This window comes from Colias eurytheme, chromosome 13, assembly GCF_061535395.1.
Source record: "Colias eurytheme isolate Ceu_HAF_F1 chromosome 13, ilColEury1 Martin Lab GWU primary, whole genome shotgun sequence".
NCBI lineage: Eukaryota > Metazoa > Arthropoda > Insecta > Lepidoptera > Pieridae > Colias > Colias eurytheme.
The window spans coordinates 10,833,948-10,858,164 of record NC_142992.1 but is presented as its reverse complement, the minus strand read 5'-3'; the positions used below and the strand labels follow the sequence as shown (position 1 = coordinate 10,858,164).

The 24,217-nt window shown below is 32.2% G+C and overlaps 2 protein-coding genes across 2 annotated transcripts in view; both read left to right on the top strand.

The window, feature by feature from the left end:
* The first annotated feature begins 248 nt into the window (after positions 1–248).
* Positions 249–4,073, top strand: LOC149903680 (uncharacterized). Its single transcript, XM_090108549.1, has 2 exons — positions 249–395; positions 2,838–4,073. Exons 1-2 carry the CDS (start codon positions 307–309, stop codon positions 3,325–3,327), a joined length of 579 nt encoding a protein of 192 aa, XP_089964675.1. The 5' UTR covers positions 249–306; the 3' UTR covers positions 3,328–4,073.
* A 9,030-nt stretch (positions 4,074–13,103) lies between these two features.
* The window catches only part of hfw (leucine-rich repeat domain-containing protein hfw), a 40,011-nt gene continuing 28,897 nt past the window's right edge, over positions 13,104–24,217 (top strand). Inside the window, exon 1 of the mRNA XM_090109019.1 lies at positions 13,104–13,409. Within this exon, the coding sequence (XP_089965145.1) occupies positions 13,383–13,409 (27 nt within the window). The 5' untranslated portion in view covers positions 13,104–13,382. The remainder of the gene's footprint in view (positions 13,410–24,217) is intronic.

Here is a 24,217-nt window from a genome sequence, read left to right as displayed (position 1 = left end):
GTGCTAAAATCTGACTGGTTGTGAAATTGTACTAAAGGTAAAAATCAAAATTAAGCCTATTATCACAGTATTACCACAGACTAATAATAATATACTACGTATACAAGTATTACCATATTTCCTACAGTAGTGCGACGAATGTACTTGTGCAGAGAAACGGAGGGGAACTGGCGGGGGTCGGGCGACGCGGGCGCGCGCCGGGCCGCGTAATTCGTAAAGCAAACACGCTCAGTTTGCGTTACCTATCGCGAAGGGCAGACGCTTCAGAGTTTTTTTGTGTAATAATTTATACTTACGTATTCTATAATGGTGGGCATAAACTGTAGTGTTTATGGATGCAAATCTACATTTAAATCCAAGGACATCAAGTTTCATAGATTTCCTCGCGACGAGAGGTAGGTTTTTCAAATTCTGTTTAGTACCAATTCAAAGATGTTGAAGATGTTTTTGACTATACATATTTTAAGTAGCTATAAGATATATATAAAATATATTATTGATGATTTTCAAGAAAACCAATTTGTTTCTCTGTTAATTCAAAGTTTTTATTTTAAAGTTTACTTACAACAACTTAAAATATGTAATCTCACATAAACGGAACTACATTTAAAAATATTATACAAGTTATTTATTGAGTTATAAGGTTGCTTCCATTCTGTTTATTTACATTCTCAAAAACATCAATCGCAGTAAAGGCGGCTTGCGACAAAGACGGCTTGTGTCAAAGGCCTCGGCGATATCATTTAACAACATAATATGTACTTTAGGCTAACTTGTAATAAGATCTATTTTACTTTCTTATTAGTCCATTTGACAAGGATATTGGGATAGGGCGTATTCAGAAAGAAAGCTTGAAACTTATAAGCGCTTATCGGCGCTTGTCATGTTCATATATTTTCCTGTCAGTGCTGTCAACCCGCGCAGGAAAATATATGAACATGACAAGCGCCGATAAGCGCTTATAAGTTTCAAGCTTTCTTTCTGAATACGCCCTTAGATACCTATTGGAATAATTTTATTATCATGTATGTACTTATTGAATCCGCGAATAAAAAAATTTTTAATCGTTTCTCGCATGTTTCTCGCCATTTTTTCTTTCTGCTACGTCAATCCGAGCCACAGATAACATGAACACGCGAAGCGCGCCAAATTTGAATAATGATGAAATGTTATTTCATTACAATATATAATATATGTTACCGGAAATGTATGAAATCAAGGAATAGGCATGACGACAGTATCCATAAATGATCGTATTAGTGTTTTAAGGGAAAATGTACAATAAATAAATTCAATATAGTGACTTAGAAATCTTAAAACCATTAAGATTAATGAGATTATCAATAAAATAAAACATTGAAATTCTGCAGTTAGCCATTTTGACTAAAACACGCGTGACGTCACGCTTAAGTAAACAACTCGCGTCAGATGTGTTTTGTTGTTATGAATATGTTGAGAATACGCATTTTTATTTATTTTCTATTGTTTCACGTATGCTTTATCGACTCAGAACAGAAATACAATTGCGAATTCACGAATACGTGGTTCGGGGTTCTCCGCACCAACTTTATACAATCATTTCTTATTATTTCTCGCTTGAAATAATTACTAACACATTTTTGAGCATTATTATTATGTGGATTCATACTGCAATACTGCACACCACTCATAAACTTTGAAATTCGTTTCTATAACACATATTAAATAAAGACTTTTTTAATTTTCTTCGCAATGTGTACGTATGTAATTACGTATGTAATTACGTATTTACCAAAGTTTGACGTCACGCCTACGCCATGACACCTGTGAGCTGTTTTGGCACAGTTAATAAATATTTTTTGAAAAATGGCTTTATCTTCGTTAAATTTAAGTATATTACCGAAATATAGGGTTTTTCTTGTATAGTAAACGTATACACATATTATGGAAGAGGATTTCAAAATCTTTCGTCATGCCTATTGTATATGTTAGCGGAAATGTATGAAATCAAGGAATTGTATATGTTACCGGAAATGTATGAAATCAAGGAATTGTATACAAATCCTAGGAAATGTGTACAATTCCGATACCATTTAGGAAATTTATAAAATATTGTTTAATAAACTATTTAATGCATAGATAATGAGAGAATTCGGCATATTACAAAATGCCGGCCGTTTGTAATACGGCGGATTATACAATCCGACTGTGATATACACACCCCTCGTCCCACATACCTTCCCATATCTTAGATGTTTTACATTTCCGATTGCTATTTAGGAAATGTATAGATTTCCTAGGCAGTGTGTAAAATAATTTATTTCACACATTTCCGTGCGATTTTAGGAATTACATACATTTTCTAGGAATTTTATACAATGACGGATTACATAAATTTCCGTTAACATTATAAAGAAAAAAGTCCACGTGATACCGCATAAACGGTATTTTACGGTTAAACTTATATTTTTAACCCCCGGCCACTTTTCCTTATATTTTTAACTCCTGACTAAAAAGGGGTATTATAAATTTGACCGCTAATCTGCCTGTCTGTGGCATCGTAGCTCTTAAATGGGTGATCCGATTTGGATGCGGTTTTTTAATTGGAAAACTTCTTTTCCAGCGGTGGTTCTTAGACAAGTTTATCAAAATCGGCAATCAATTTTTTTCTATTCTTTGCTCTTTCTCTTTTCGATTGCTCTGGCGGGATCACGAGTGGCCGAGTGGTCAGGCGTTGCCCCGAAATGGCGGAAGACGCGGGTTCGAATCCCACCTCGTGATCAAATATGTTCTATTCTTTAAAATTTTATAGGTATGCATTTGTTTATAAAATTTATAGGTACCTACTTATTTTCCAGGCGCGAATTATGGATAGAAGCTTGTCAAAGACCGGACTTGAAGAGTAAAACAGTTGAACAATTATATCGCAAGTATGTATGTGGTTTACACTTTGAAAGATGGATGTATATGAAAAAAAAACTAAAGAGCACTGCTATTCCCGTAGCAAACTTACCGTCTGCTTCAATACATCCTATGAGTACACAAACTGAGACTGCAAAAATAGAGATTATAAAAGATTTGACAACCATAGGTGTTCAACAACAGACCGCTTGTGCTTCCGTAAGCGTATCAGTTGTGGCATCCACTAGTGCCCAAGCATCGCAGACTACAAAAAAATTGACAGATCAGACTCCAAAGTTAAAGTTGATGGAAGAAGCTAAGTCGACGGACGTCACTTATGAACAGTTCTTACGAGGATGTGACAAGTTCTTATCACCGAATCTAAGTCAAATTGTCAAAGCACAAGTCAATTTAAAACCTCATTCTAGAAATAACAAATCTAAGTAACAGATATTCTAAAATCTAAAGAATTTAAAATGTTTTGTTTAAATATTTATTACTCAAGTCCACATGCGTATAAGTTTTTTTCAAATACTTTATGCTTGCCCAGTAGACGTACTTTGGCGACCTTGGCGATACCTATGGGTACTAAAATTAGTGACTTTATCAAGGGAGTTTTGTCTCAGGCTATCAAACACTTAAAACCTTATGAAAGGGAGTGTACGTTTTGTATGTACGAAATGAGCTAAAAATGTTCAATTTTTTACGACACACGCAGAGATAAAATAATAGGTCTTCACGAAATTGATGACATTCAAAGTCCATATGCAGCTGGCTATGCTTTTACAATCATGCTAAAAGGCATTCTAGGTAATTGGAAACAAGTAGTCGGCTATGCTTTTATCACGACTAGTAAAATCGAGGATCAATTAGAGAAATGGATAATAAATACGATTAAAGAATTGTTAGCATTGGGATTTAAAGTAAGGGCTATTGTGTCCGATCAAGGTTCAGATTTCTTAAAGTTTTCTAAGTCAAGGGGGATATCAAAAGAAAAACCTTATTTTGTAGTAGGTATATGGGAAAAAATTTTATCATATCTTTGATGTTCCTCATCTCATAAAATGCGTTAGGAATGAACATTTAAAATAAATAAATAATAAGTTGATTGAGTTTAATTAAATAATAATTTGAGAATAAGTAAATTTGGTTGTTAATAATTATTAATCAATAGGCAATGACAATGTCACTGCGGCGACATATTATACTATGTTTCTGTATGGTTTCTGTATAAATAATTACATATTAATAGCTATGATAAAAATTGTTTTATTTCCCATTTGGTGACAACCGTAGCATATTTACACCTACACTGGCGGCGGCATCGCGCGACATCAAAGGCGATTCCTTACTGTAGGAAAATAATATTGTAATACTGTGCTATTATTATAAGACTTTCCTTTGATTTGCAATAACTTTCAAGTACCTATAACATTTACAATTTTACTGTATTAGGTATATTATCTTAGGCAAAAACATTCGTCCTTCATTAAACCATTAAACAAAGTGTTACTTAACTTTCCCATTCGAACATATCGGTATAAAATTTCAAATGGCCAAGGCGTAAAATTGTCCACCTTATCAGAGACTATAAAAGATTTGTAAAAAATGAACGTTTTCCAATAAATCCTTGCCAATCAAAAGTGTAGTTGTAAAACCCCTTATCGATCTTAGGGCCTTCGGTTATGGTTCATTATTGTATGTAACACAATCTCCGATTGTAAATCTAATGTAATTTTCAATTTTATACCCGTTTTATTGTAACTGCTTGTTCGTTGGGAAATGGAAAATTTTGATGGCTCCTGTAGGTTTAATGTAGGTACCTATAACCGCCATCTGGTTTATTACTTATGTGCACCATAGCGTTGCTTTATCCATGTTTGAACATTTTAAAAACATTTGATACATTTTAATAGTATAGGATCCCGCTATACAACGACCTTCACCGAGATGCTTATTTAATGAGACGTATTTTTTATGTTATTAAATATGCCAATAAATATATCCTATATGGGTTGCCTAACAAATTTCAGTCCAGAGTATTTTTAATTAATAATTTAAATTTTTTTTTTTTAAAACATTGCACCGGTGTGATTATTAAATAAATTTGATACCAATCGAAAGTTTGAAGCCCATAGAATATGCAAACGTTAGGTTGCCTATTTTTTTCCGGTCACAACCACGGGTTGCCAGGTGTAAACAGGTAAATCTATAGGTACTAGCATTTTGCTACGGTCTGATTATTGAATCAAACTTAGATAAAATGAAAGATTATTTCATAAGGAACACGGTGGTATAGGGTTGCCTGCGAAAAATCAGTCCCGAATTACGGTTGTCGAATTTTAAATAATAAAATATCGCACGACATTACTCGTTTCATCCTCAGCAACTGTAGCACAGGAATGTAATGTCGTGCGATATTTTATTATTTAAAATTCGACAACCGTAATTCGGGACTGATTTTTCACAGGCAACCCTATACCACCGTGTTCCTTATGAAATAATCTTTCATTTTATCTAAGTTTGATTCAATAATCAGACCGTAGCAAAATGCTAGTACCTATAGATTTACCTGTTTACACCTGGCAACCCGTGGTTGTGACCGGAAAAAAATAGGCAACCTAACGTTTGCATATTCTATGGGCTTCAAACTTTCGATTGGTATCAAATTTATTTAATAATCACACCGGTGCAATGTTTAAAAAAAAAAAAAATTAAATTATTAATTAAAAATACTCTGGACTGAAATTTGTTAGGCAACCCATATAGGATATATTTATTGGCATATTTAATAACATAAAAAATACGTCTCATTAAATAAGCATCTCGGTGAAGGTCGTTGTATAGCGGGATCTTAGACTATAATCAAATCGATCGAAATCGAAAGAATTTATTCAAATGACTTAGGGCCGGCGCCCAGTGCCGGCACGGCACGGCATGGCACGGCAGAGCATCCCGCGGCGTGCAATGGCATCCCGCGGCATGCCGTGGCATCCTGCTAAAAGCCCCACTAATGCTGCATAAGTTTCAACCTTATTTCAACTAGCTAGCAATCATAATTCCTCGACCCCAAAGCAAGACACGTCATGCCGCCGCATCCTGCGGCGTGCCGCGTCATGCTGCAGCATCCTGCGATACGTCGCGGCATCGTGGCATCGAAATAAAGTAACTTGAATTCTAAACTGATTGAAATAAGATTCAAAATAACTTCATTAGTAATAAAATCCTCTGCCCTGCCATGCCACGCCGTGCCGGCAGTGGGCGCCGGCCCTTAGATATAGTACCTAGGTATTATGTTTTCTGTGACACTTACCTATAATCTTCAGTTTGCTCATTTCTTATTATTTAGGCAAGTAGGTAACTATGTAAAATGATACGCCTATTATCGTGACTGGGATATTTCTCATCTAAGCGATGCTCTTGATCGTCATTCGTAGGTATTCCATGATATTTCTTCTCCGACTGTAACATTAAGAAAGTTGTATTGTAAGTACCTAGAATTGTATGAATTCATAATATAAACTGAACTTTTTTTACCAATATAGGTGGGAAGATAGATTTGACCGATAACAGAAAATAAAGAGCTTGAGTGTGCTTTCTTTTAAGCTCTCCCCCAGCTCAATAATTAATTACTAAGGTGCAATAATTATATTTTGGACACCGTAATAATTGTTACTTAAAACTAGGCTATCCTGTTTGTAAAAAAAATGTTTTTCATAGCTTACATGTGTATTTGATCTAAGCAACGAGGACTGAACAAATATCAACGCTTGGAATGGTTATTACTCCCATAGAAGTAGGCTAATGAGTATTTGCAAAGGAAAAACTAATAAAGCATACATATGACTACCGTAGAATTGATCCAAGAGTCCGTTATCGTAAAATAGTTCCAATACTCCGCATAGAAACAATGCGATCGTAAAACTCATGGTAAAACTTCCACTGTAGGGCGCGTTCTATATAACGCTTAACGACTTACAATTAGTTATTAAATTCAATGCTATTTTACGAGAAATTTGTATGTTTCAGTTTTTAAATGCATTCTAAACGAACTGAATAATTTTCTGTACAAAAAATGACTGGGAAATGGGAGAACTACACTTCCTTGAAATAGTTGATAATAGCCGATACGCTATCGCTTCATTTCGTAAAAAAATGAAACTTAAAAGGATTGCTTTACACGTGTATGATGCTAAATAGTTACGCAATTATTATAGACCATGTGCGGTATTTTTAATAGTAAAAGTCATTACAGTTAATAAACACTGAAAGCCATATCAAATTCACTTAGTGTGCACCAAGAAAAATAAGTGCTATAGTCCTTACCTATATATAACTATTTGTCTTTGATATAACCTAACTAGCTTTCCGCCCGCGGCTTCGCCCGCGTTTTCAAAGAAAAACCCGTTCCCGTAGGATTTCCGGGATAAAACCTATCCTATGTCCTTTCTCGGGTATCAAAATATCTCTATACCAAATTTCATGCAAATTGGTTCAGTAGTTAAGGCGTGATTGAGTAACAGACAGACAGACAGAGTTACTTTCGCATTTATAATATCAGTATGGATAACCTAATTTAAAAGAAACAGACGCGACATATCTGGTTGAAAGATTCCTGAGGTTCTTGTGAGGAAAAGAGGAATACATGAGCTTTTTGTGGCTTTTTATACTCTGTATATTTGACTAGATTGAATTCCGGCTATTGAAATAGGTACGAGCTTAGAGTATTCATACTACCTTGTAATATATACTCTAAGGTGACGAGTTTTTGATACTTTACGACACAATTGTGTACGCACAATACGAACAGTAGAGATGTAGAGATCCGCAAGGCTTTCATGCTGCAGATGGAGCTTACTTGCGAAACATTAACCTGACCTAATCTGACGCACCTGATTATTAAAAAAACTTAAACTTACCTAGACTGGCAGGCCTTTTCATATTCCCTGAAGCAAGCTCTTCCTTTCTGATCATTGCTGTTGTTATTCTTGTTCGTTCCTTTTTAAAGATGCTGCGCCATGCGTGACTTGAATGAATAAGGCTGATAACTGAGGCTGATAAAATTTAGGGTTAAAACATGATTTCAACAGAAATATAAAAAAATAAGTACTTAGGTGGATAGGTTTAGGTATTACCTAGGTTAGGTTATGTGACACGAATTTACTGAAATAAATAATCTGTGAATAGATGTAGGTATCTACAGAATGGATTATAATTGCAACTTAGGTGTAAGTCTCTTCAAAATTGGTTCGGTAATTCGTATATATTATCTATGTAATTCTGCAACATGGCATTTTATAGGAAATAAATCGTTCACATATTATAACAATTAAGAGAAGTAAAAGCCATTTAAAAACTACTCGACTAATTTCAAACTTACATCAGCCGAAAGCTACAATATTCCTGACTTCAGAAGCCCAGACTATAGGTAGTATATCACAAAGTACATACAAATTATAAACTATATCTTACAGCCACTGACGTGTGCATAATGAGCATTAGTTCCGGCGATACTGTGAGCCAAGACGACACGAGCCGGGGCGAACAAACTAGCTAGCACAGTTTGTCCAACCGCTCGGGTCGACGGGCTCACATGTGTATAAATTTGACCCTTTCCCTCCATACAACCGGGTTTTGCTTGATGTTACCAGATGAAGAAAAGGCAGCTTTGAAATTGTCTTCACGTGATGGGCCGTTAGTTTAGCCATAGGATCTGTATTCTGTACTGACAGCTACACTTTCTGCGATTGAAATCCCTTAATTCTTGTTAATTTTTCTTAATAAAGTTTTGGATATAAGTTTTGCCTTGTTTTCTTATTTTTAAAAGCCTGGAAACACCTGCTTTTTTATGATAGACCATAAAATTAGCTAAATTAGTGTCTCTAGGTATCTTGCTTCTTCTTTCCCCTCTATTTTGAAAATTAAGCAGTATTATAAGTAAAATTGCAATTTCATGCAGTTTCTTAGAATCTTACTACTTTATAAAATAACTCGAATAAATAAGTTGCCTTTGATGTTCTTCAATTACTTTATTCCATATGGAATCCATGTGCTATATTTCCCGTTCGCTGTGCTCGTTTCATATGCATTCAAAGTTTACACAAATTATTTATTACAAATTTTTCTTAAAAATTAGCTACTGTCGAAAGGCCCAGAAGTTGTTCCCAGTTTTTTAGTACAATTTCTTTCATATAAGCACCTTTCAATATTTTATCACTCCTGCAACGATTTCTTTAAACGCATGGCGATTTAATAATTCTTCAGACTTCATATTAAGTTTGATTTATTTTATATTTTTTCCTTGTAACTAAGTATTAACTTATCTCACTTTTTTTTCTTCCAAAAGCTATAGAAGAACACAGGAAAAAGATTAAATAAAAAATATTCTACGTTAGATGCGCGCGCGCACCAGAACCGAACTAGCTTGAAAAACTAATAGTGTTTGCGCAAGTGTTTTCAAAAACAATTGTTAAAGGACTTTTCTACTATTACTTTTGTGATGTTGCAGTTAGTATAGTGTGATAGACATTTCTGTAAATTACTGGAAGTATTGCTTATGTGGCTTTGCTTAACTTAGGTAAATAAAAGTGAAAATATGTACCTACCTATATGTATTGAAATTGAATTGAACCAACTATGGCCTGTGTAACGTAATCGAAAAGAGTATCTAACTGTTGATCACAGAAAATTATTGTAAATTTTTGAATAACAGTATCTAATTAAGATAGCAGTGCTAGAAGAGGATAGGTACTTTTCAAATTGGACCCGTAGTTCTTGAGATGAGCGCGTTCAACCAAACAAACTCTTGAGCTTTATAATACATATTAGTACAGATTTAGAGTTGTAGACTTCTCCCATTTTCAATTTCTCCCTTTTCCATAAATGTCATATTTCATAAGCTCCAGCAACAGGCAGTAAATACAAGTGTGTATCGACCCACATAGCTGCTGCAGGCAGCTTTATCAATGTTGATAAACTCCTCGCTACGGATAAGCTGTATGCCGTGAAATCGCTGTGAACCTTTATAATTGGAACCTTATTTATGGGGTTTTTCAATTTATTTCGCGATTGTGAATGATAATTTGATGAATTCAATAAGCAATCAAATATTAGTATGGCTTTTATGATGAATTTGATGATTGCGATAAACCTCTTCTAGATAAAAAACCTTTGCATTGATTCAAATTTTAAACACAATCGGTTCGTGTAATTTGGTCGTGCAATAAAATGTCCTTATCATGCAGATAGAAAAGGTAATAAGAGTGCATTGTAGAGGAAGACCTTTTTGTTGAATGTAAAAAAAAAATTCCAGATATTTTTACAGAAAAGCGTGCATTGCAATTCTGAAGAAAACGATAAGGCGGAACGATAAAGTGCACAGAAGTAAAGCCACGAGCGTAAAGTTACCTATATAATTGTGGTAATGAGTGTACCTGTAATGAATAGGGTCACTACACTGAAAATGCTATATACCTAGTATATAATTATTGGTCTTTCAATTTATTTCCTGCACCCTGTATGATGAAAACAATAATTCGTGATCTATAGGTACAATTTTACCCGAAAGTTTAGGCAGATGCACAAATAATACATTACTTGTTTCATATGTATTATATGTAATTAATAATTATAGGTATAAGCGGTATAAGAAAAATACCATAATTTTCGAATGTAACGGAAACAGGACTAATTAATTATTATCATTGTCGCTGTAGTCTAGCATTGTCCACAAAATATAGTACATTTTTAAAGTGTTTGTATGGATTAAATATTTTTATTAACTCGTAAATGTTAATTATTAGGTAGTCTACAAAAATATACGTAAGTCATAATCTTATGACGCCTAGGAGTTTGAAAAAGCAAAATTTATTTGTGTAAAATTTACAAGATTTTTGTTTACAGGTAGGTACATTAATTATATGATTCTGATGTAACTTGTAACATAAACAAGCCGTTTATAATTTAATTTATATGTTGTTCTTGTTAGTAATGTGTTGAATAATTTATAGAGTTATATCCCAATGGCTGGTTCCACAACTTCAGGATATTATATGTTCATAATAATTAACTATAGCTGGTTATTACGATCACAATATGAATTTGCCAGTCAGTTCAATCACGGGTTCAATTCAGAGCGAAAACTGTCTGGAATTAAGAGGTTCTTGCAGAGGAATTTTTTCCATTATTCGCTAATTTATCTAATTTCAGCTTCGACAAAAGATGAAAGGCAAGCCATGGAGATTTCTTAAATATGTTGTAAGAGTGCTCAAAAACAAAAAGTTTTACGTGTACCATTTGACAATCCGTTAAACAGTGCGGTAGGTTATGGCCAGAAGCGTAGCGTGCCTTGGCGGGGCCCCGTATAAAATTTTTTTTGGGGACCTCAGGAAGGGTAAAGATTTCTCACAAAAGCACACGTTGGGGGCCCCCTTGGCGCGGGGGCCCCGTATAATTGATACGGCAGATACGGCGGTAGCTACGCTCCTGGTTATGGCCTAGACCTTCATTGGAGGCTGTGTCCTTGGAGATTCAAGCTTCTACGCGTATATTACGTGAAAATAATATAGTAATATTTTTGTGAAATAGTTGAAAATGAAATCTTTATTAATATATTTATTCTGTGCTTGAGTTTTTCGTTAATCTCTTTATAAATGGCTGGACCGTTTTTTTGTTACATTTTTGTATTGAGGTAGAGAAACTCAAAATCAATTTTTTATTTATTCAACTATACTTCCTTAAGAATTGTTTTTGTGTTGAATAAATTCATAACATACTATAGTATGTTATGAATAAATTCATAATTCATAACATACTAACTATACTTAGTATGTTATGAATTTATAATATTTACCAACTTGAGAAAAGGCAAGGCAAGAAATTGTACCTAATTGATGTTTTAAAATCTCTTCATCTTCCATGGACCATGCTTATTTTCATTAAATAATATAACCTTCTGAACATTTTAATACATTATCAAAAACACCGACATGACTCTAAAACATTAGGTACTTATTTAAATTTTCTCTATGCTCCTAATAAAGTAGACCGTACCTATATTAAATTCATAATAATTAATTGTTCCTCTTAACATTAACCTAAATACATAAAATAATTTGTTAAATTTTTATGTTAAAAACCTACAAAAACGTATCATTATAGATTTAAATTTACTTATCATAGAATATCTAATTACTTCTGTGATTAAACGAAATAACGGTTCTTAAATAAAAGTAACCGTTATTTAATTGGCGTTATTTAGTGCTGTGCGCAGTGCGGGTGATATATCGATAGTTGTCGATTTTGAAAATAGACTAGCCGAGCTCGCAAATTTTGCTTTTATTTTATCGTTTTGACAACTTTAACGATACAAATTATTAAATAATATTTCATGGTTTTTGCATAAATGGAATAGCATATGCACTGGTAATTTCATAAAATAAGATGTGATAAAATAATTTTCTAAGACTGCGAACGAATTTTTGAAAAATTCGAACGTGTAGACATTATTATATAGGTATAGTATCAACATAGTATAAATTAATTATCTTTAAACTATACTATGGTATCAGTATAAATATATTTTTTTAATTAAATGAAAACAGATGTTTAATTTGTCATCATCTCTTATTATAATAATTAATGGATTTTTAATGATCTTACATGAGCTATTAGCACATTTATATGCGAAATTTAGCTGTTTAGCATAATTTTGCATATTTTAATTCTTTGTAATCTACAAATTATTTATTTATATACATACTTACAAATTAGTTATGAAGCTATTTAAGTATGAATAAAATATACATTTTTATTAGTTAAATTTATACGTTTACATACATTTTCATGTTTATTTTTAGATTTAATTTATGTTACCTATATCTAATAATGTTAAAATATACTAGTAAGGTTTTATTTTTTTTGCATTATGTAGAACAAAATGATATGTATTTTGAACTCAATTGTGCGTTATAAAATATGAATAATAATATTATAATAGATAGCCTATAGAGGTCAGCTGTTGACCAGCGCGTTATCGCATAACGCAAGCTACACCTCAATACACTACACTGTACAAATTCAACGGGAATACCGGATACCAACACCGGTCTGCATAAAAATATATCCGTCTCTTTCTTGAATAGCATTTTTCTTAACTTCACTGATGATAACTGAGATTTTGTCCTTGTCCCGCGCGTTCTGTAGTTATAGATGTTTGTAACCAGTAAACTATTCGCTTTTCTGTTTTGCCCAGTTGTAGTCGCACGGAATTAGATGCGGTTATATTGTGTACGGTAAATAAAAGTGCCGTGAAGTTTTATGACTTAGGTGATACAGATATTAGGTATATTGTGGTGCAAAAATAATGAAACGATGGATCCGTCCGGGCCGTTAGTTCTGTGCCGGTTGTGGTGCGATGCATTCGTTAGATTCCGATAGACTTGGAAAGTTAAATAGTTTTCGATGTATCGTTGTGTGCTTTTTGTGCAATCGTAACTCCTAACATGAGGAATATAAGATTTTGTCTCGACGTAAGTAAAATATATTGTTTTAATTGCATGTTTAAAATACAATTTGCGCACTGAATAAAGTTTATTATTATATTATCAAAAGGCTTAAATATTTTTTAACATAAATTTTATAGGAATAAAAAAGGGGCTGTAAACCTTTTATATTTTTTATTTCTTGAATTTTCCAATAAGTATAAAAACTGCATATTAACTATGTGCAATATAAATAAATAAATATTTTCCTTATAAGTAGCGTCATTTAACTTCCCAGAAAGCTTTGTCATGCAAACAATTTATTTAAACCTGTACGTTATTAGAGTTATCGAAAGTGGGAGAGAATCGTCGAAAGTTATCATTATACAATAAACTGGCGAGAGCCCAGCATCTGTTGTCTATATTTATTTTCTCGTGACATTTGTTACCTATTTATTGGATAACAACGGAGTCACGAATACGGAGCGATACTTTCAAAATGCACATCTTTTAACCTACTTACAACGATAAACAAGATAATCTCATTTAAATTTGAATTGACACATTCGTGCCTTTAAATAAATACTATATCAGTCTGCATTGTAATGACGTCTGAACTGCTGAACAGATTTTGATGAATTTACACACATTTTAAAGGTATAAATTTTATTTTTATAGGTTTACTAACATTTTCGATATTTCGAAAAGCTAATAGGTATCTACATATTTTAAAAATATACTCCACTACTTGGAATATCTCAGAATCCACATTCTTATCTAATCATAAAGTAACTAAAATCTCAACAAAGCGAGTAGGTTAGACACGCTCAGACTGTGGTAAAATAATATGTTGGTAATTAATATATAAAAATCTGACTCATGCATTTTTACACGTGTGGTTTAAACAAACATACAACATTCGAGTTAGATGGGAATGAATACCTACTAAATTGCTGGAATTAAAGTATTTCGAGATTGGATCAGTCTTACATGTCAAAATGATAATATAAAATAATGTTTTTTTGTGTTAACAACGATTGTAATATGTCAGTAGAGAATTTACCTATTGCCATATTTCGTGGCAATCATAAATTTTAAATTACTTTATACTCATTGATTACTCATAACACAAAAAGCGAGCAAGTGGCTGATTCTTGAGAAAGGGGACCATAAAACACGCCGGTAACAATAGTCTTTGTTCCTTTATGTCTTCTTTATTTTAAGTGAATTAAAAAAGAGATGGAACTACTACTAATACTTTTTATTTAAGGAACACACAACAATAAATACACATTACATTATATATAAGAAGACATTATCTAATTAATTGTATCTAATGTATTTATCAATCATAGGTGTACACAACATTCGCATTAATAAACACTTATACAATTAAACATAAACGAAACAAAAACTGGTTTTTACACCGGTTTTAAATTATTACGAGTTTAAATTATGTAATTCGTCGAAATAATTAATGTAATCTAGGTATTTACTGTATAAATACCTACAATTGTTTACGAATCCAAAATAATGGAGGTTCTAATTGTAATTGAATATAACGATCATCGACTGTTTAGTAATGATGATAATTCAATTTTATCGATATCGATAATTTATTACGCAAACACTACAATTTATTTTTGTAAAATCTGTGAACTCGCAAATTTGGCGGGAATATTAAGAATTTAAAAGGAAAGAAATAAGAAAACGCGCCAAAGGTTATCGATAATGGCGGATTTAACAAAATAAAAGATGGTAATATTTGACTAAATGCGAAAATTTGTAAATTGTAATATAGGTACTAATAGAAACAACTCAATATAATTTTATCAGACATATTCTTTTCGATAATTACCTATAAACAGAGATGCATAAAGTCTAAAGGCATAGGTATATATACCTATTTAATAAAAAATCAAAATTATGCATTCTCTAATCAACAAAACAAAGAGGGATTAAATATTTTCAGCTTTGTTTTTTCATGACTGTAACAAGTAAATTACCTAACATCACGTATAGGTACATATATCATAATTCATAATAAGCAAACCAAGATTGTTTACATTAGCAAGCGATAAGTTCAACAAATAAAGAAAATAAATGACAAGACAAAGCATACAGAAATAATTTTAATTATAATATTTAACTGTATAAGGTACATTATCTGTGCTACTTAATACTAAGTATTTAAAAGTAAATACCTAGGTATATCCTGTCCATTTTATTAGTCTATTGATTTGTTTAAAAGACAAAAAAGTCACTAAAAATACACTAATAAAATTATACTTAAATTAAATTCTATTGATTATAGGTATATCTATTGTAATATCTCGTTCAAAAGAAAAGAAATTTAAAACGTACTTGCCATACATAATATTATGTATCGCATTTTCATCTTTTTTTAAGTCGGTTTATCGCAAAGGAACAACGAAGACAAATGACGAAGTTCGGTGATTACGACTTCCTGTTAACAATGTCCACTTCCGTCCTACCACTTGAGACCTAGTCTCTAGACTCTCAATGTGATGATACTCTCAAGTCTCAACACATAGGCACTAATATAAAGCTGAAGAGTTTGTTTGTTTGCACATGCGAATATCGGAAACTATTGGTTGCGTGGTAATTATTTAGTAATTTGTGCAATTAGGTCGATTTCAAAAAGTCTTTCCGTTGGATATGTAGGTAGTCCCGATGGCTATAGCATATACCTAGATGTACCACGGGCAAAGTCGGGGCAGACCGTTACTACATGATGTACAATGTCCATGTTGTCGTTTCATCTTATATCCTAGGACCCAGTTTAGGTTCTTTTATTATCTGTACTCTAAATGTACTTAATACTTATAGGTGACCCAGATAATATACATAAATGATTGTTCTCTAAACCTAGATGTTACAAACAAGCACGTCTTTGTCTCGATAAGTTTTATAGGGGTAGCCCTAATCTACTGTTAATCTGATAAGAATGACTTGCTGCCAACTAGGTATTTCTTTTTACTAATACCGGTAACTATTTGGTAATCTGTGCTCATATTATCTAAAGCTTATTTTTATAATTACAAAGCTCGTATGCATGTTTTATGCATTTACATATAAAAAATTAGGACCTATAAACTATAATTTTTCTAAAATCTATTATTATTAAATCCATCATCCATATTTTAACATAAATACGTTCTACAAATCGTTCAAAGTATATAAAAACCATTAAATATCAATTATGAAATCACGAGAGACAATTAGAGCGCCACAAACATGCGCAGGGGCAGGCCGGTCAACTACAATGAGATAATTCGATTGAGTTTAACAGAGTGTAGGGTTGACAACAGCTATATTATTTATGCGATCTTATATTTTGTTATGTTCAGGCTAGAATAACATTTTTGAAGTGAAACTTCTTTAGGCGTGTTGAGAGTGAAGTTTCATTTTTCAGGTTGCGTCATGGCAATACCGTCACGTCATGGAGTGAAGTGACGATTTTGGTATCTATGAATGTTGACGAAGAAGTTTCACTTCTGACACGTGTGCTCGGCACACACGCTTCTTTTTTTGTCCACTGCTAAAACTCATTTTTATTCTTAATCAATTAGAATGAGCGAATTATGAAGAGCCAATAAAGAATAGCCTATCTAATTATAAAAACTACTTAAATATTATCACTGTACAAAATCTTTTAAAATTTAAGTCTAATTTAGTCATCCTCCCATGCACTATATCACAGTCTATATTTTGTGTATGAATGTGTGTGAAATTTTGTTCAGAGATATTATATTATCTTGTAAATAAGCATCTGCTCATACTCTACATTTTATCCAAATTCAAAGCAAAGTCACGGTCTGCTACTATATTTTAAACTGTTACTGGCTAATCCTCGAGTTATCAATTTATCGGTATTATATATACATACTAGCGGTCCGCCCCGGCTTCGCCCGTGGTACATATTTACGTTTTCTCTACATAAGAACCATCCTCGTACTTCATCAATGAATATAATAGAAAAGAATTATCGAAATCGGTTCAGCCGTTCACACGTGATGCCGTGACAACGCGAAACGGGTGCAGACCCGCCGCCTTTTTATAGCTCCCGCCGCGAAGCGCGTCGAACGCGGCAACTGATACACAAAAATAATCCTTATGGCATGATTCTGTATTCACGCGCGATGACTTATAGCGTATTTCATGTATAACTTTGGTGTTTCTACACCGATTTACATGATTCTTTTACTATAACCTGCCCAGGAGTATGAAGAATAATTGTGCCAAATTTGGTTAAAATCCGTCGTGTAGTTTTTGTTTCTATAACGAATATACAGACAGACAGACAGACAGACAGACAGACAGACAAAAATTTTACTGATTGCATTTTTGGCATCAGTAGCGATCCCTTATCACCCCTTCATAGTTTTTTTTTAAATATATTTCATGTACAGAATTGGCCTCTCTACAGATTTATTATAAGTATAGATAAGCTATTCAGGGATTAAATAAAAGTAATCAAATAAAAATATACAAAATTCATTGCATATGAGAGATAACAATACACTCTAATCCACTGAAAGAATTTTTATGACATCATAATAAAACATGTGATATTTATAGATCAGCAGGAAGTTGCTGACTAATGAGTTAATTCATATCTAAGGATTATCTATTTTTTATCTGTATTCACATAAAATGTCAATGCAATTAGGAGAGACATGGGAGAGACGAACTAAATATGTTTCCTGTCCAATAAAATATTAATAAGACCAAAACTAGCCAAATGTTTTAAACATGTATTTAAATGCACATTAAATAAAATGACACTAATCCTCTTAACAAGGTGGTAATTACAATTAGTTACAGTACCTACAAGTTTAGACAGTTTTAAAATAAAATTAAATGACTTCAATAAGTAAAAAATTAAGTAAAGTCACAGAATAATAATTTGGTAAAGTCGAAGTTAACTGAAGTTACATAAGTTTAAAATGTTTTACATATTTATTTTAATACTGAGACTGCGACTAGACTTATTTTGTGTATTAAATACAGATATCAGAATAAGAATAAATAAAAAAAAACAAATACGTCAGTAACTAACAAAATAATCATTATTAGCCCATCGAAACAGATGAATGTGTGAATATTTTAAAATCGTTAGTTAATGTTTTGACTATGCATACAATTAAATAGTTACATATTCGTAATAAATAGGAAATCAATAATTAAATGCAACGGACGTGCTTAAAATAGACACAGTCTATTTATATCACAAGAACAATGTATCAAGTGGCGAAGTATGACTTCATTCTGCGTCCTTTGTTGTTAAAAGTTAAAACATAAATAAAAAAAAAACACTCGAATGCATCTTATTACAATTGAGTACCTATTTTAAGTAAAAATAATATGTACATCACACGTAAATCACTACATAGCATAAAACAAAGTCGCTTTCTCTGTCCCTATGTATAAACTACGCAACGGATTTTGACGATTGGATTTTTTTAATAGATAGAGTTATTCAAGAGGAAGGTTTTGGTATATAATTTATTAGGTTTTAGACAAAGCGGGCGAAGCCGCGGTCGGAAACCTAGTGTAAAATAAATGTTATGCATACAGATTTCGATTTTTTCATCATGTAATTGTTATTATCCAATATTCCATTGATAAGTTGGGGTCAAATAAAAAAAGTTTGGAAAGTTTGGAAACATTCTGGGAAATAAAATTTTATGGTAGTTAGGAATTTTTTCGATGTAGTCAACGAACATTGTGAATTTTTTACACAATTCATGAGTTTTTATGTCTTGTAAGTTGTAGTTTTTTAATCGTTTGTATGTCTGTAATCTGTATATTATAGTTGTTAACTCTTGTACATATCGATTATATTCCATTTATACTCAAGGAATACATACTTCAAAATTGATACAAACTAGATATATCTTTGACTACGATTGCATAGAACATCTGTTTAGCAGTTGGGTTATTTCAGAATAAATTTATTGCATTTATAGATTACAATTATACGTGGGTTCAATAAGATGGTAATTGCTAAACTTAAATAAATTGAAATGTTTGTTGATAATAATGTTATGGACTTTACGGTTGACGTTGTTTATAATTTATACTTACACTATCTGTGTCCCGCGGTTTCACCCGCATTGCTCCGCTCCTGTTGGTCTTAGCGTGATGGTATATAGCTTATATATAGCTTATAGCCTTCCGCGATAAATGGACTATCTAACACCGAAACAATTTTTCAAATCGGACCAGTAGTTCCTGAGATTAGCGCGTTCAAACAAACAAACTCTTCAGCTTTATAATATTAGTATAGATATTTATTTACATTGTAGAGCACAGATATTTTTATTTTTAAACCATACAACACTTAGCGTTGCGAAACTTGCAAAAACACCTACTAAAAAGTAATAGATTTTTTTGTGGCGTGACTTTTGAGGTCTTCGACACATTATTTTGGATACTATTTATTAAAGTACCTATATATCATAGATTATTATCTAATATCTAATATATATTATAAAGGCGAAAGTTTGTAAGGATGTATGGATGTTTGTTACTCTTTCACGTAAAAACTACTGAACCGATTACAATGAAATTAAGCACACATATAGAGGGTAACTTGGATTAACACATAGGATAGTTTTTATCCCGGAAATCCCACGGGAAAGGGAACTATGCGGGTTTTCCTTTGCAAACGCGGGCGAAGCCGCGGGCGGAAATCTAGTTAGTAATAATTAATAAACAGACGTACTTTTTACCATACACATAAAAATACAATCGAATGATAACATAATTAAATGTTAGAATTTTGGCGCCCTTTGCCATCTGGCACTTAGTTCACTGTTCAACATCTTATCTCGCTCTACATTTTAAAACACATTATATTGTATTCGTAATAGACAATAGTGCTAGAATTTTAACGTTCAAATTAATATAATTAATTAATTTTTAATCTTATACTTAAAATGCTTAGTTAAAATGTATCTTAGTCGAATGATTATTAACTCAATTTCGTGGCTCTATCTAATTTTCTTTCGTTAAAAATTACTCATCTTCTATTCAAACTCAAATCCAATATTAGTCCAGCATCAAAAACTCGTGTCAAAAACAAAATATTGTAAAGTGACAGATCAAAAAAAAATTGGTTGTCTGTAAGAAGCTTATATCGAATACACTGGAGATTTCAGTATGAACATTAACTTGTAACAAGAAAATATGGCCTTGAATGACGCCTGTATGTTTTTTTATCCCTTTCACACCTAACTAATTACCTAGGTCTGAAAGGGATAAAAAAACATACAGGCGTCATTCAACGTCATATTTTCTTGTTACAAGTTAATGTTCATACTGAAATCTCCAGTGTATTAGATATAAGCTTCTTGGTTGTCTGTAAAGTCGGTTTACTGACGATAGTTGAACGTGACAACGTCCGATTGTGCTTCTTTGTCGCTCGTTCCGCGCTCTCGCTTGCACTTCAAGCCTTACATGGAACGCCTCAGAGCGAGGTAACGCCGCATGAGTCATGTTTTTTCGTGCGTGCAGCCGGCGCCATTGAATTATAAGATGTTGTCACGTCAACATTATCGTACCAGGCAAAAGTAATTCCAGACTTTAACTACTGCAAAGTACTTAGGTAATATTAATTAAATAATTAATAAATATTGATCATTGGTGCAGTCTCTGGATTTCCACTAACGAATACTTAAAACGTGGAATATAAATGCATTCTTGTGTAACACTATACTATTCTACGAATAATGTCGCAGGTATATCGCCAAAGCTGTCATATTGCAATTTTACTAGTTAAATAGGATAATTAAAGTCTAGATCGTCAAACGAGTTCGTTTTACAATTGAAAAAATTTAGTTTTCCCGTGAGATTACAATATATCACGGCCCCACACTGAAAACAATACTGGTTTAAAAGAGATAAAGTTCAATCTACTGATTAATCATTATAATATTACTACTCACTAGTTGTGCCCCGTGGCTTAACCCTCATTGCTCCGCTCCTTTTGGTCTAAGCGTGGTGATATTAATAGCCTTAAAACCTTCCTCAATAAATGGGCTATGTAACACTGGAATAATATTTCAAATCGGAGCAGTAGTTCCTGCGCGTTCAAACTAATATACCTACTATTGTCTATTCAATACCTACAGATAGTAAAATTGTTATATGACAGTTTTGACAATATACCTGCGACATATATATGTACAGCTACATCTATATATAACTATATCCACGTGTACGGTACTGTTGCGTTTATACTTTATGCTAATTGCATGCGCACGCGCATTCCAACAGTTATACACCGTGTCGTGAGATTTTGTATATAAATGTTGATTTTTGAACTTGTATGGCTTTATTGTTTGTGATAATAATAGATTATGAGATGTTAATTGATGTGTTTAATATGATATTTGACTTTGTTTGTTACCTAATATTATATCGCTTGTAGGTACATAAATTATAGGTTCGATTGTAAAAATAAATGATGAAAGTTTTATGAAAATATTTATGAATTAACCGCATTTTCAGTATGTTTTGTAATCGTAGAAGCCATTTCACATCTTCTTCTATGATAAATTTTCTAAGATTAATCTTTTGTGTAATTAAAGGGTTTTCCTAATATTACTACAGGTAAATTAGCTTGGAGAAATTTTTGCGTTTGTAGTAGTGTATGGTCAGCAAATAAAATAAAACAACATTTTATTTTTAGTTTTTATTTTATATGTATATATAAGGGATTTTAAATTAAACTATATGTGTTTCTCCTCTGAAAAAGATGAGACTTTATTTTAATATTTGCACATTTAACATACATATAACTTTTACATTAACAATGTTACTAAAATGAAAAATTTACTAACCTGAAAAAGAAACGACATTTAAAGTTTAATTATTTAGTTTGAGAAGTCAAAGGCTTGCCTCGACCATGTTTTAACACTGGAGCCATATTGAATTAACAATATAAAGTTACAACACTTACACACAAATTAAACACTAGTTATGGCCCTGCCTTCATACAAAACTGCTGAATACGCCGTTCGCACGGGAATAGAATGTGGATGCGATTTCCCTTAGTTAGCATCCAAGCTTACGTCTTTGTAATTATTAAACTGTATAAATTCATTCTTTAACTCCGGTCTGCATCGTGCAGACATGGTTGTAAAAGTCTCATTTTAGCTATTAAATGTAGTTTTTAAGTACATCTGAGTTTTCATTTGGGGCCTCCGGCTGCGGGACATGTAATTCACTTCAACAAATATTATAACAATAATAACAACAATCAACAAATACAAAATTTATCAATTAAACTCCGTACATAATAATTATAATTTTTGAATGAAATGTGCTTTATGTTCTAACGCTACCAAACGACTGCACGTGGCACCTGCGGACAGCGTAAACTGGTTTATTCTGGTTATGTGCGTGTTTCCACTTTCCACTATCAAGTGACGATTTATTTATTTGTTTTGTTTCGTAATTATTATGGTCAAATATTAATTATGAAACAAATTATTATGGACACGATATTTTATTGTTTCACGGTAGTCGCCTTGTCGTTTGCTCAAGGACGTAAAATTGAATGATATATTTTTTTTTATAAAGTCAAAACCATTTTCTTTCAAATAAAAACTTGTTTTTATTGAAAACAAAAGTGTTGCTAGGAATAAGTATAAAATTAAATAGTAATGTTAGGATATCGAAACATTTTTGTATAGGCCAGAACGATATAGTGGAAACGCGCTCTAAGATCTAAGTAATATACACACCACTACATATGCAAAAATTTCTCCAAGCTAATTTACCTATATTAGGTATTGAATTCACAGCGTTTTGATTGAATAATAATAAATAAATATGTATGTATGTAATAAATATAATAATAAATAATTCCATAAATTATGTACACCTAATCTATTGAAAAAAAAAACACAATATTCAGTATTTACCAGTAAACAATTTGCAATTGTAAACTGATATCGCTTTGTAGCATAGATACTATTGGTGTCAGCTGTGTATGTATTTCAGAGTTTATTAACATTTTTTCAAACTCAAAACTCAAACTCAAACATTTATTTATTCAATTAGACTTCTTATAGAAGCACTTTTGAAACGTCATTACATATTTTAAAATTTACCACCGATTCGGAAAGCAGTATCTACGGAGAAGAACCGGCAAGAAACTCCATAGTTGCTCTTTTAAATCATGTCAGTTTTACAATTTTACAAAATACATATGTAACATCATATATTATAATAATATTTTGTGTACCTAGAGTTACAAGTTTTCTAGCCTATGCCAATTTAGATAATACATATCTATATATCTATTAATCATATTTATATAATTAAGGCTTCGGTTAAATTTTAATTAAAAATCTAAATCGTCCCACTAAAAATGAGAAACTTGTATGTGAATCAGACTATTGGTATGTTTTCATGTTTACATTCTATTCAAAGGAAGTAGGTATTTCTTAAAAAAATAAAGACCACAGGACGTACCACTTTTCATATTGGTTTATTGAAGAAGTCTTAGTTTAAATTTATACATTTTTATAATTCAAGTGAAAACTTTTAATTAACTATGCTTATAAATACAACAATCTTATTCAGTGTATGTCGTTTTAAATTGATAAATTATAACAACAAGACGACCGATTTGGAAAAATTATCTGAAATTTGAAAAAATGGTTTTATTCATACGTAAGTACCTACTAACTACTCGCACTTGCATTTAACCAACGCTCTAAAGTATAAATACATATTACACATCTTTGCATAGTTAACTCTTTCAACAAAATAGCCAATGTTCAATCCCACTAGGCCCTTTCCTACTAAGGTGTGTCGTA

What these genes read in the sequence shown, in the direction of transcription:
- LOC149903680 (XM_090108549.1), top strand. Translation starts at nt 307, where the DNA reads ATGGTGGGCATAAACTGTAGTGTTTATGGATGCAAATCTACATTTAAA. An exon ending in AGATTTCCTCGCGACGAGAG is followed by an intron (nt 396 to 2,837) that starts GTAGGTTTTTCA and finishes CTTATTTTCCAG; the next exon opens with GCGCGAATTATGGATAGAAG.